This window comes from Pleurodeles waltl, chromosome 4_2 (assembly GCF_031143425.1).
Source record: "Pleurodeles waltl isolate 20211129_DDA chromosome 4_2, aPleWal1.hap1.20221129, whole genome shotgun sequence".
In the NCBI taxonomy this organism is placed as follows: domain Eukaryota; kingdom Metazoa; phylum Chordata; class Amphibia; order Caudata; family Salamandridae; genus Pleurodeles; species Pleurodeles waltl.
The window spans coordinates 113777937-113791851 of record NC_090443.1 but is presented as its reverse complement, the minus strand read 5'-3'; the positions used below and the strand labels follow the sequence as shown (position 1 = coordinate 113791851).

The window sequence follows — 13915 nt, the reverse complement described above, 5'->3', positions numbered from 1 at the left end:
CAATTTATTTTGCTACTTTGGGCTCACATTCTTAGGCACCAGTAATTCCTACATTTACCCTTTTATGCATTGCAAGATTTCACCACCTGGCTCTGCACCTGAAGAGACGTTCATGCCACATTTTTATGCACCTAAGGAACTGTAATTTGCCATCTGGTGCACCCTGGGAACTTACATTCATATTATGATGCACGCAAAAAGGCTTAAATCACCTTCTAATGCACCAAGACTGCTCACAATCCCATGCACCATGGGTACACCTTGTACATAGCCACCTTCTCATAAACTCAGAGAGCTTATAGCCTCCCCCTCATGCATCCTCTGAGTTGAACTTCACCATCATGTGCAACTGCTGAGCTCATAAAAAACACATAGTGCATCCAAAGAAGTCCCATTCATTTTCACATGCAGCCCAAGAAATCACACTTCAGAAATAAGCCCACTGGACACTTACAGGCTTTGAGGGAGTGCTCTCCATAAGCCTGCTTAGTCTCCTCAGGCACACGGCTCCAGACCCGCTGGAGGTTCTCAATGACAGACTCTGTGTTCATGATTTTGGTTCTGAAACGACCAGGCTCGATGATGGAGACTTTGACACCAAATGTACTAAGTTCCCTCCTGCAAAACAGAACAAGAGTTCAGTGATTAACTCTTACACTCAGCATCAGTGATCTTGTGAGTAATAGTATGTAATTATGAATTTCAATGTGTAATGGTCATATGTGCAAGCAACAGCCCAAAGAATACTGGTATCAGAACTCGTCTACATTTGCTATTTGACGCCTGCGTCCATAGTGTGATGGAGTATACATGAGACAAAGGTTTGCAGTCCTTCTTCCCAGATTCCAGCAGGTACTCTAGAGTTTTAGCAAGTTTTCATAAAGTTTTCTTTTGGTACTACAGAACTGCCTTATTTGTATTGTGGAAGAGCACCGACTGTTCATTCAATGGATCATTTTCTCCTAATGTCTTGCCTATTGTCATGCCCACCACTGGCAGAAGAACTATGTTCTTAATTCAAATGTCTGCTTGAACCTCATCTGATTCCTAATATATTTACAATGAGTACAGTTCATAATATATTGTTACAAAACATAAGAAAATCTCTCAATCACTAAACGAATACTATGTCTATACTGGGTGACCACTGTTCATAGTTCCAAACAAATATAGACAATCTACATGAGATTGTGAAGCTCATTATAACATTAATGAAGCTTTCTATGTTCTGCCCAATAGACTACGTGAGGGCAAGCAAAGGAAAGATTCAAACCATACAACCACAACCTACCCCAGACACTGCTGATGCTGAAGACCTACCACTCATTCCACAAGAGAAGGAAATCATTACACAATTAGAACATCAAACCCTCAAAGGACCTATCTGAGTCATAGGTTTCTAAATTTGCTTTCCTAATTATACTATGTTTTTAATGCGCCCCGTTTGTTTTTTATGTAGCTTCAACAAAGAATCTCCATATTCTAAACCACAGTTGTTAGCCATAGACTTGGGTGCTGCTCCTTCTATGCCAGATTGGATTGCTTCACTACCTGGTTGTCGGACGCCTCAGTATTTGATTGTGTGCCCTTCACATACAATTTCTATATGTGGCACACGGGCTCTACCGAACCCACGCATAGCGCTCTTCGCTGATATGCAACCTCATCCATATAAAGAAATGTATGCAGTGATGAGCTCGATTGCTGCCAGGGCTTATGGTTAGTCAACCTTCTTATCCATTGATTTCTGCCTCCGAGACCATGCCTATACTGCTAAGAGGCCTGTGACATATTCCTGTTTACTGCAAAATAGAATCCATCTAGACAAGACTGGTGTGTAATCAGAAACAAAACATATCCCGTCTCCATGCGTGACAATGTTGAAGACTTACACCTGATAAATTGATCTTCAATTACTCTAAAAAACAGAGGCGACGCGACTGTAGCACAGATCAGCTACTACTGTATTTCAGTAGATTGCTATTAAGAGAGTGTGCAGAATCTTATCTTTTTACTTTGCTAATATCAATAATCAAAGTTTAGCATCCTGTTTGAAGTAGAGCTCATTGAGTGAGGAACGTAATCTCTCCTGATTACATATCAGACCAGTTCTGGCAGGCAGCCAGCTCATTCAGCATTGCATTTCTAATTGTGATTTTCCATAGAATTGTCACTACTTCCTCCTGTTGTCTTTCAGTCTCACAACCATTTTGGTTAAGAGACTCCTACTGACCCATCCCCCCCCCCTGATTTTTAGATAATATTGTTGGTGAGGAAATTGTAAAATTCCATCCTAACCAGGTAGAAAACAATTTCACGTCAGCTTACTTTCATAGTTTGGAAGTATATTACTTCTATGACCAAAAAATACATATATAGATAAGTGATACACAGGGTGGCTTCCTTTTGACTTTTTTCACTCCTAAGTGCAAAACTGAATCCCTTTCAGCCAACCGGATTTGTAAGAGTTCCAGTCTATGCAGCAGACAAAGGCAGAGGGATGCGGGGAAACCTAACGAGAATGACCACTGATGATGCCTGTCTTTTTACCCGAGTTAGATAAGACTGTCGACAAGTTTAATGACTCACACGACGAACCTTTCCAGAAATGCTTGAATATCAACCTGATCAGCTCTACACCACCCTTAAAAAAAAAAAAACAATCTCTCTTCCCCACCCTGCTCACAAAATTACTCGCATCAGCCTTATGGGTTTTTCTAATACTTTCAGGCCCAGTTTTATTGCACTACATTGCAAGGATGATTAAAAAGCCTCTGTGTTGTCTGTGGTGTGTTTGCGAGCTGAATCACTGGAAACCCATATTAGCTCTACTTTGTTGGACCTGAGAGAGGTACCCTGTCAGTGGATGGTCCCAGATTTGCTGCTCACATAGGATGTCCATCGTGCCAGACTACTGGGTATTCTAAAGACTTCATTACAGGCCAGCTAAACTATGTGTGCTGGGGAGGGGACCTTTTACCCCCCGAGACATAATTGATGCTTTCGCTTACCTTTGTACTAAAGCTAGAATATCTGAGTTTCACACTATTGCTTCCACTCTCATTTCCTCCCTTTCTGAAGCTCTTGCCAGAGCTACTATACGCTGAACTTGGTCAGTCTGAACTGGGGTCAGTCAAATAACTCCTCGGCCTCTCAACATCATTATAAATGTATTGTATTCAATTATACCTAATTGGCTAAGGCACCCAAAACATCGGCTATACTTGGGCAACTACTGGTTAATAGTTTTGTTTTCCCCGCGAGGAATTCACAGCTTTTGCCCAAATGATTGCTCAGATCTTTTCTCCAGTTTGTAATTGTCTAGTCAGGATACACAGTAAATAATACTTGGATCGGTCTGTTTTGGTAACAGGGGGAGAGTGACTTAAGAATGATCACACAATTTAGGCAAGTGAAACAGGTGAAATTAAAGCTGTCTTAGTTCCACAATAAACAACCTAGTCACTAGACCACACTTTCACACAACGGGTATCGAAAATTGTCAACACTACAAAACTTTCCAGGCTCAGGTGCTTACTGCATCAGACTAGGCCATCTCAAAAGAAAAAGGGAGAGCCACAGTCACAAGTATTTGGTTGATGGAGTAAGTCGGAACCACCCTTCACCTAAGGCTGTCGGAGAAAGCCTCCACTCCAAACTTGGAAATGCTGTAACCTCCGCCAGTGCAGGAGATTCGCCCCATAATGCTAGCAACATTGACAATGCGGCCCCGGGCCTTCCTCAGCAGAGGCAGCAGCTTCAGAGTCACGTCGATGGTCCCCAGCAGGTTGACGTTCAGAATCTGTACATAGTCCTCCTTCTTCAGCCACCCATGAGGTGCAGAAGGCCAGGCAATGCCGGCATTATTTACTAAGCCCCAGAGACCTGCAAAGAAAAAACACAAGCTCTTACTATCAAGAATATGCAGGCCTACAGGTGACCTGATGTTTTCCTAAGGTGTCTCTTAAAGGTCAATAGATATTTCCCAACAAGATTGCATCTCAGCAAGTCAACATGGTTCATGCCAATTACAGGTCTTACTCTACAGTAGTCTGCCTGGCCTTTGTGGAACACCAACCTGTCAGGAAATCTCAAATCAAAGTATGATTTCGCAATTCATAAAAACTTTGGATCTAAACTATAATTAAATCATTTAATTTAAAGTGACAATTTTTGCAAGGCAAGTACGAGAATTAATAAATGTGTCATTCATGCATTTAGTATTATTACGTTAGTTCATTTATCACGATGGTAGCCAAGCAAGAAATTTGGCTCCAGGAGAAAATGCAGTGGTGAATAATTGATTAGGAGAGGAACTGGACCCAAAATTAACCATACCGCTCGACTCCCTTCCATTTAGTTCAATTTTCTGAACTTTATTTATTTGAATACGCAGAAAGTGCATACAAAACTTAGGGAAATTCCACGCGTTTCACACCTGCATGTCCTGGATTAAAAAGCAAAGCGATTGCATGAGGAAATGCCCAATGACGCAAGGAATTAGCGTTGCTCAAGGTGAAAAAAAGCCCAAAGTCAAACTGTTGTTTTTAGGAGCACTATGATAGGCCAAGCAATCTATTTACAATAATAATGATAATTGCTAGGATCGGTGACAGTGCTGTTGAAAGCAGCTCAGCACACAGGTGACTATGTGAACAGTACTTCCCGGTAGGGATCTTGTGTCGCTCCAGCAGGCGGCCACCACATATAGGCTCTCCAGCTGGGGAACGTGCCTTAGTGCACTGTCAGTGGCTGGGCAGTTTAGTTAATTTAATACATTTACTATTTTATTTTTTAAATTACTAAAAAATTAAGACTATCTTGGAAACAATCTTTTCACCAAGGTATGATTAGTATAAGAAATTGAGTGGAGTGGATTGCATGAAGGAATATGGGGCCAGATGTAGCAACCCGTTTGCGAGTCGCAAACGGCGAAAATCGCCGTTTGCGAGTCGCAAACGTGGGTTTGGCATGCAGAAATGCATATTGCGAGTCGTTACCGACTCGCAATATGCATTTCCGACTCGCAAATAGGAAGGGGTGTTCCCTTCCTATTTGCGAGTCGCTGTGGGATGCAATACCATTTGCGACCGCGTACGCGGTCGCAAATGGCATCGCAGTTACCATCCACTTCAAGTGGATGGTAACCCACTCGCAAATTGGAAGGGGTCCCCATTGGACCTCTTCCAGTTTGTGACTGGACCCCAAAATATTTTTTCAGGGCAGGGAGTGGTCCAAGGGACCACTCCCTGCCCTGAAAAAATACCGAAACAAAAGGTTTTGGTTTTTTTGCAGTGCAGCTCGTTTTCCTGTCAGGAAAACGGGCTACACTTCAAAAAAAAAAAAACTCCTTTATTTAAAAGCAGGTCGCGAACATGGAGGTCTGCTGACGTCAGCAGGCCTCCATGTTAGCGAGTGCCCATACTCGCTATGGGGCCGCAATTTGCGACCCACCTCATTAATATTCATGAGGTGGGTCATTGCGACCCCATAGCGAGTTGCAGTCGGTGTCTGAGACACCGTACTGCATTGGGAATTGCGACTTGCAATTTGCGAGTCGCTCCGACTCGCAAATTGCAAGTCGCAATTCCCAACTTTCGTACATCTGGCCCATGATTCCCATTTGAGTACATTTCGTCCACATGGTGTTAACCAATTGCTGATTTCGTCTGTCAAACCCTTTAAAGGGGTTACTTCTGCTACCGTCGCGAGGTGGGTGAAATGGACTATACAGGAGGCTGGAATCTATCTGTTAAATTTTTGTGCTCGTTCAATAAAAGGTGACATGGCTAGTCAAGCCTTTTGGAAAGGAGGAAGATTGGAAGTCATCATGAAAGCCGCTGATTGGTCAAATCACTTTTCCTAACCATTATTGGAGGCCTATTGAGCATGTCTAATGTGGTTTTGGAGAGTTACCAACATGCATAATGGTAGCCTCCGGTCTTGTGATGCAATAGATATTCTCCAAACTTAGTGCAAAGAGAATCTGGACATAAGTACCAGGCAAATTCAAAACGGGCGATATTTGCCTGTTTTTCAAGTGTGGAGCAGAATTAGCGTTACTCCGCAGGTGAAAAAAAGCCCAAAGTCGAACCCAGTTGTCTTTAGGAGGACTGTGAGGGGCCAGGCAATCTAATTACAATGAAGATCATTGCCAGGATCCGTGACAGAGCTGTTGAAAGCAGCTCACCAACAGGTAAGCACTTCCCTGTAGGGACCTCGTGTCACTCTAGCGGGTGGCCACCACACATAGGCTCCGAAGCCAGGGAACTTCTGTGCACTCTCAGTGGCTGGGCAGTTTAATCAATTAAATACATTTTCTCTTTTGAAAGTTACATTTTCTGGCCTTTGATATAGCTGAAGGGCTCCAAGATGTTTCGTTAGGTGTTCTCCTCAATGTGCAGAACAAGGATTCTGCTCCACAGGTGATGAACAGGCAAACTTTGCCCGCTTTGAATTTGCCTGGTAATTACGTCCAGGCCCATCCTCTAAACACAAAACCTATTGCCTGAAAAAGTTACATTTAAAATACCAAACATTTATCAAATTGCCAAAAGCTCAAAATGTATGAAGTTGTTCCAAGTTGTGATGACTGAGTACTTCTGCGATCCTTCTAAGAAGACAATGTCAGCACCTCTTCAGCAGCCTTTCCTCCTCAGATTAATTCAGAGTCAGAAACTGACAACCTCGTTCGCCAATGCCCTGTCTGTGTGTGTTCACACTCTTGCTACATAGCTGAGATTACACTGGCTAGCAACCGAACAGCGTTACCTTACCTCCCACCTCTTTCACTACCATAGCTCTTCAATATTTCAACATCCTTTCTCAACCACACCCAGGAACTGCACTCTGATCTCAGTCCTCTGCTTTATGGTAGTCAGTTTAACAAACTCAATTCAACCTAAAATACATTCTGTTACTGTTTAACTGGCCCATGAACACCTTGCCCTTAATTTGTAAATCATAAATTGATCTATTCGCTCGCTTGTTCCTTCATTTACTCACACAAACATTACCGTGCTATTTCAAACTCATAACAAATACTAAGCCAAAATTCAGTCCGCCCAGTAAACCCACTTGCCACCAACAACTCGTAACTAATAGCAAAACTGCATACTCAAAGATGGGGATTATGTGGAAATGGAGCAACATCTCTCTTAGACCTACTCTTCTGCATTTCTCAAGCATGACACCAAATACCTCTGACATAGGCACTGTAAAAAAAAACACAATCTTTTAGCCACCTACGATATATGAAGTCGATTTTTATTTGTCCAACTTCATGCTTCTTTGTGTCTCATAAAATGCTACAACACACTACGATTAATAAGCCTTACTTCTCTACAACGGTCAACTTGCACCCTGGATGAATTTTACTCACAGATATTGAACACTAGCCATGACCTTTTACGAGCCAGAGCTAAATAAGGTTCTTCCTCCATACATTTCTGCTCCTTTACTGCAATAGACCGCAGTACTCACTGCATAAGACCGCAGTACTCACTGCAATAATTTGCACTAATAAGCACAAGCATGATTTGCAGCAAGATAAGCAAAAATCATTTTCTGCACGAAAATATTGACATTACTTTCACCATTACAATAGTAAAAGAATCAGCAGACCTCTGTGCCCAGTGAAACCTTCGGGGTGCCTGATAATACTGTTGGAAATTAAACAGTCTTTTCTTAAGCAATGGATCCTAAAGGACATGTCAAACTTGGGGTGGCTTGTGGGAAACTCCCCTTAGCCCCACCCGAGGGAGTAATGCTGCTCGACTATATACTTTTTAAAAAAAACTTCGTGTTACGTGTAGATTCTAAATAAAGAGGAGGCGTCTCCAACAATTGGTCTTGAACAGTAAAATCCAAAGGTTAATTGCCAAAACGTTCCTAAAATATTTTCTATTTCCCAGTAGGTTTAGTTGACTAGGAGCTCGACTTAAAATGATGGTGAAGAGAATGCATTATGAACCTTCAATATTAAATAGAAGTTAAAAATGTGGTGAAAACAAACAGGAACTCGCGTCATTTGTACTAGTACCCTTTTCGCCCACTTGCTGCTTCACCCACTGGGCCGCTGCGTCCACACTCTCGCTGTTGGCGACATCCATGATGACCGTCCTCAGTCGCTGGCTGGTGGCGTCTTTCAGCTCCTGTGAGCCAGTCTGTGTCAGGCATGCCGCCAGAACGCGCATGCCACGCATGTCCAGCTGCCGTGCCAACAGGTTACCAAACCCGGAGTCACACCCGGTGATGAGGACATACTTATCGGAGAGGCTCGGTACCAACTGCCTATCCTGGTACCAGCGGAAAAGAAAGTAAAGGCCCAGTAGTGCTGCCACATACAGCCACATCATCGAGATTCAGTCACCAGTCTCTGTAGAATGAGAAGAGAAGAGTCAGCTGGGGGGGGGGGGAGGTATGAAAGTTATGCGCAATCCTGCTCATACTCCCTGTGAATATAGTTAACTAGGACACGTTGTCTATAAAACGGAAAGGTGCTGACATCAGAACTTTGCCTGACATACAGGGTAAACATTTATTGAAAATACTTATTAAGGCAAATATGTGAAGCCCTCCTTACCAGATGCCACCCTACTCCAACTTTCTCCTGTAACTTTCTCCTCCTTTACAGACCTCCACCTAACAACTCCACATTCCCAGATGCTTTTCTAGACACAGTCTCAAACCTTATTACACTGTACTCCAACCTATATATTCTTGGTATGACAAACCCAATATGCCCCATCCAAAAGCTATCACCACTGGCCTAGTCGCATTGAACCTACATCAGATTGTACACAATCCCACACACATCGCTGGACACATCCTAGATGTAATTCTTGCTATGCCTGAACTAGTTACTATTCATAGCATCACGCCAATCACTTGGTCAGACCACCATTTGATAACTTTCCGACATACAACTCCACAAATCAACACACCCCACAACTACTTATATACATACACCTATCGACCATGGAGCAAACTCAATTAGGATGACTTAGAAACACAACTAACAGCCAACACAGTTCTAGATACAATTAATTATTTGCCAAAACTTTATGAGTGGCTACAGGAAGCTTTTGATATCCTAATACCACTCAGAAAAACTAAACACGACAAAAGAAAACCAACAACTTGGAGAAACACAGAACTTAAAAAGACAAAGCAACAAATCAGAAAGTTGCAGCGGACCTGGCTCAAAACAAACAACAGCAAAGACAAACTGCAGCTACACAAACTTAACAGAATATACAAATCATCAATCAAAAAAGCTAAAAAAAGGTACTACTCAGACAGAATTCAAAATACTCAATCTACAACCAAGGAATTTTATAAAATTCTCAATGAATTTTGAAAACCTACATGTATGGAAGGAAGTCATCCCACTACTCAAGATTTCACAAACAAATTGGCAATTCACTACACAACCAAGGCAGACACATTGGACTCCTATTTAAAACAGAAGAAAAACATCAGCACCAACCCCTTTCCTAAAATACTTTCTAAGAATAAACCAACCCAACCTCTACAGTCCTTCAAACAAATATCCCAAGGTGAATTTATGGATTTGGTCAAAGCAAGCAGACCTTCCGGTTGCCCTTCTGACCCTTGCCCACCACAAATCTTCAAGAACATTCTTCTATCTACTTCTGCTGCCACATCTGTAAGAAGAATCATCAACAACTCCTTAACTTCAGGAACTTTTCCTGTAGACCTGAAAAAGGCATACATACGACCGTTATTAAAGAAAACAAACCTAGACCTGCAAGACCCCGACAACTACAGACCAATCACAAATGGACCTTTCCTGGGCAAATTGATAGAAAGAGCAGCATTTGTCCAGATTTCACAATTCTTTGAAGACAATTCTATACTTTCAGACTTCCAAACTGGATTCCACCAAGGAAGAAGCACTGAATCGGCACTCATAGCAATCTGGGATGATCTTAAAAACACGGTCGACCGCAATGGAGTTGCTGCACTACTTCTCTTGGACCTCTCAGCTGCCTTTAATATGGTTGACCATGACACCCTAATTCAAAGACTCCTCGAAGCCGGCATACAAGGGATTGCTCTCGACTGGATTACTTCCTATTTTTAAAAAAGATCTAATATCATCCACTCGCCCCCCTTCTCGTCCGAACCTTACCTCACAAAAGCAGGTGTTCCCCAAGGGTCAATCATCTCACCTTTGCTTTTCAACATCTACATGATATCTTTACCAGAACTGATCAATGATTTCCATCTCACATGCTACAACTATGCAGATGACACAAAAATACTACTTAAATTAGAATGCCCCAAAAACATTGAAAACTCACAAATCTTCAGTTGCCTCAGAGCCATTGATCAGTGGATGACCTGGAGCCATCTCAAACTAAATACCTCCAAAACAGAAATACTGATATGTGGTGACTGGAATAATTATGACCCTCTGTGCGTCTGGCCTGACGATCTCGGCCCACCTCCTCAATTATCCAAGGAAGTTAAAAACCTAGGAATCACCATGGATTCCAAGTTAACTATGAATGCCCAAGTGGACAAATTAGCACAAACAAGCTTCATCACCTTGAAGACTTTACGACGCATCTTCCCCCACCTCGGATTTCCACACAAGGTGCAAGCTACTATCTCGCTTGCACTATCCAAACTGGATTATGCCAATGGCCTCGCCCATGGATCATCTCTATCTATTATGAAAAAACTACAACGTATCCAGAATTCCACAGCCAGGCTACTATTACATGTAAAGCCGCAAGCCCACATCTCCCCTGCCTTGAGAGCACTACACTGGTTACCTGTTGCCAGAAGATGCACTTTCAAGCTGCTTTGTATCACCCACAAAGCTATACATGGAACAGGACCGCTTTTTATCAGAAACAAAATAACCAAATACATCCAACAAAGAAACCTCTGCTCAAGATTGGCACCCCGCCTTAGAACACCAGCATACAAGAAAAAGACTATAGGTGGTACATCCTTCCCCGTTCAAGCAGCCAAACTATGGAATTCATTACCCCCAACTATAAGAGCCACAGATAACTTTCTTGTCTTCAGAAAACTACTCAAGAGTTGGCTCTTTCCTTCATAACCACCATATTCAAACAACTATGGACTGCATTTGCCTATGTTGATAAATATTTTTTTCTATGTGTATATTTCTAGTTATGTATAGTTCTTTAGAAAATATATATCGCTACTATGTCATAACAATAAAATACACACACACTCTTTAAACCAGTTTGACTAAGTATATTTACCCATGGTTCTAATTATGTATTGTATGTGCATATGTGTGTGTATTCATGTGTGTTTGTATGTGTGTGTGTATGTGTGTATGTATATATATATATATATTTATATGTATGTATGTATGTGTATATGTTGTTTCTGTGCTTGGCATGTTCATGGGTCATTGCATGGCTCCTGGGTGGGTTGTTGTACTAGATATCTATGAATCCCTGCTCTCATCTTATCACACTTATCTAACCATCATCATATGCCATGTCTCTATCAAATTATCCTCCATTCCAACTCTGACTCATCCCAAATCCTTTCTACTACTTTAATCTCCTAAATAACTCTGCCTTAGCACTTCCACATCTAACTCACCAAACCTCACTCTACTACTGTGACCTCCCACACAACCCTACTAAATTCTCCCTCATTCATCTCACCCTGCTACTATGCTCTCCCTAACCCTTCCACATACTCTTCCCTCCTCCATCCCCCTTTACTCATCCCAAGCCTTTGGGTTGAGTAAATGAAGGATATACTCCCAATTAACACTTCTGGATTTCTTTCCTCCTCCACCCCTCCATTACTCCAGTCAATCTAACTAACAAACTCTCATATCCGCGGCTGAAATGAACTCATAATAATACTAAAACTGTACTCATTATTTCCCGATACTAATCCATCACTAATTCTTGTTGGGTTCCAGAGTAGAGTGCTACTCACCGAAAAGCGCTTTGAAGCCTCGTCAGGGGTAGTAAGCGCTATATAAATACTATTACAATACAATATAATACAATACATAAGCCCTAAATGAAGCTTTCTGACTTTACACAAACATGCTTTTGCAATATCAATCATTTTGGATTTTGTATCCTGAAAAGGGGTTTGCAAGCTTGGGTAACACGCTTAGCATGGGGTAGCAGTAACAGATTTATTATTTTTCACACACTGTCAATCTTACACTGCTGTTACGTGATTACTTAAACACACCAGAGAGGTACAACGTACATTGCTGCCTTCTTTCCACAGACTGGTTTGGACCCCATTATTGTGTCAGAATAGCATGAAGCTCAGAGGTTAGTCCAATAGTACACTTAAAACACAACGTTAGATATGCCTGAAGGCTTCCCCCGCAGTGGCAGGTAGCCCGTAAGGCTTTGTATTCAAAAATAAAAGTACAAATAAATTAGGGACCACGGAGGGAGCCCTTGAGGGGTCCCTCGCGGTCCCACATAGCCTATAAATGGCTTTCTAATAAAAATAAAAATTAAAAATAAATGAAGTAGGGACCGCAGGGGAGCCCTTGAGGGCTCCCTTCTGGTCCCACATAGCCCACAAAGGGCAGAAAAAAAGAAATTCCCCATAGCTCAGTGTGAAAGTTGTAGACCTTCAAACTGAGCTATAGGGTTTTGAGTCCAGCTGGACTCATTTCCTTTTTTTATTTTTTTTTTTAACTATACTTTTTGTTAAAGCCAACAAAAATATCTCATTCTAATTATATGAGATATTAAAGCCTAAGAAATTATCTCTTTCTGTCTGTCTGTCTTTCAATCAATTTCCCCCACTCACACACCCACTCAGACACTTACGCACCCACTCAAAGACCCATTCACTCACGCACCCACTCACAGAACCACTGACACCCTCATGCAGCCACTCACAGACCCACACACAGACTGACGCACCCACCAAATCATTGATGTACGCACTCCAGAATACACTTGAATATTTTTTAACTTAAAGTAATATATAATATGTAGAGTCACTGAAAAAACCAAAGGTTACAGAGACATTATAATTAGGTTGACTTTTTACCCATACAAAACTACAGAATAAACCTGTATGTTTTTTATCTTAAACTAATATATAATTACTGCATGTTAATACAACCACTGCTATGCATGGCCTTCGGGCAGCGCAGCAGGTTTTGGTGTGTGACTGGGTGTTTTTTTTATTGTCTTTTTGAATCTGCGGATCCTTCACAAGTTTGCACAGAGGCCCCTCAGAGAACCGAGGTGGATTTACGGATCAGCCAAAAAGAACATTTTTGCCTAATAGGATACCTGAGTTATTTGCACATTGGTAAATTATAGAAGAATGAGACTTTCCGCATGATTAGACGATTGTATCATATCTTTTTGTAATATCTTTGTATCAATGTGTCTGTCAATTGGTATTATGTTTTAATCCACTGGGCTATCGAGTGGAGTATTGATTGATGTTTTTCTGTGTCATAGGAATGTGAGTTACTTAAGAGATTATATTTTATATTTAAATCCTTCTCAATAGGAAAGAAATGCAGACAAGGAACAAAGATATGACTAGCAACGATTGAAGGGCAGCTGAAGATAGTTGTTGGAATTCAGCTTCTATACTTAAAACACAGGGGCCCTGGTAAACTTAGGCTACTATAGCCAAATTGTCTTTCTGTCTTATATGTTATTTGCATTTTGTTGTGTTAATTTATCGCTTAGTTAGGCCCAGAGGGGATTACACTTTGGGAAGTTGGCTACTTGAGCTTAAACCCCTTTTCCCTTTGTGGCACATAGTACTATTGAAACATGGTGGAAAATACAATCACAGCCAATGTTACATAGTTGTTAATCAGTAAGCAACAACTATCCGTGGGGTAATCTAGGCTACTTGGAGCTGATAAAAGAGACTTAGCATG

At 41.6% G+C, this 13915-nt stretch overlaps 1 protein-coding gene across 1 annotated transcript in view; it reads right to left on the bottom strand.

The window, feature by feature from the left end:
• LOC138292337 (retinol dehydrogenase 7-like) overlaps positions 1–13915 on the bottom strand; it is a 59718-nt gene that overhangs the window by 25214 nt on the left and 20589 nt on the right. The window contains exons 2-4 of the mRNA XM_069230888.1: positions 8042–8377; positions 3627–3885; positions 455–618 (exon numbers count right to left, since the gene is read on the bottom strand). Of these exons, the coding sequence (XP_069086989.1) occupies positions 455–618; positions 3627–3885; positions 8042–8357 (739 nt within the window). The 5' untranslated portion in view covers positions 8358–8377. The remainder of the gene's footprint in view (positions 1–454; positions 619–3626; positions 3886–8041; positions 8378–13915) is intronic.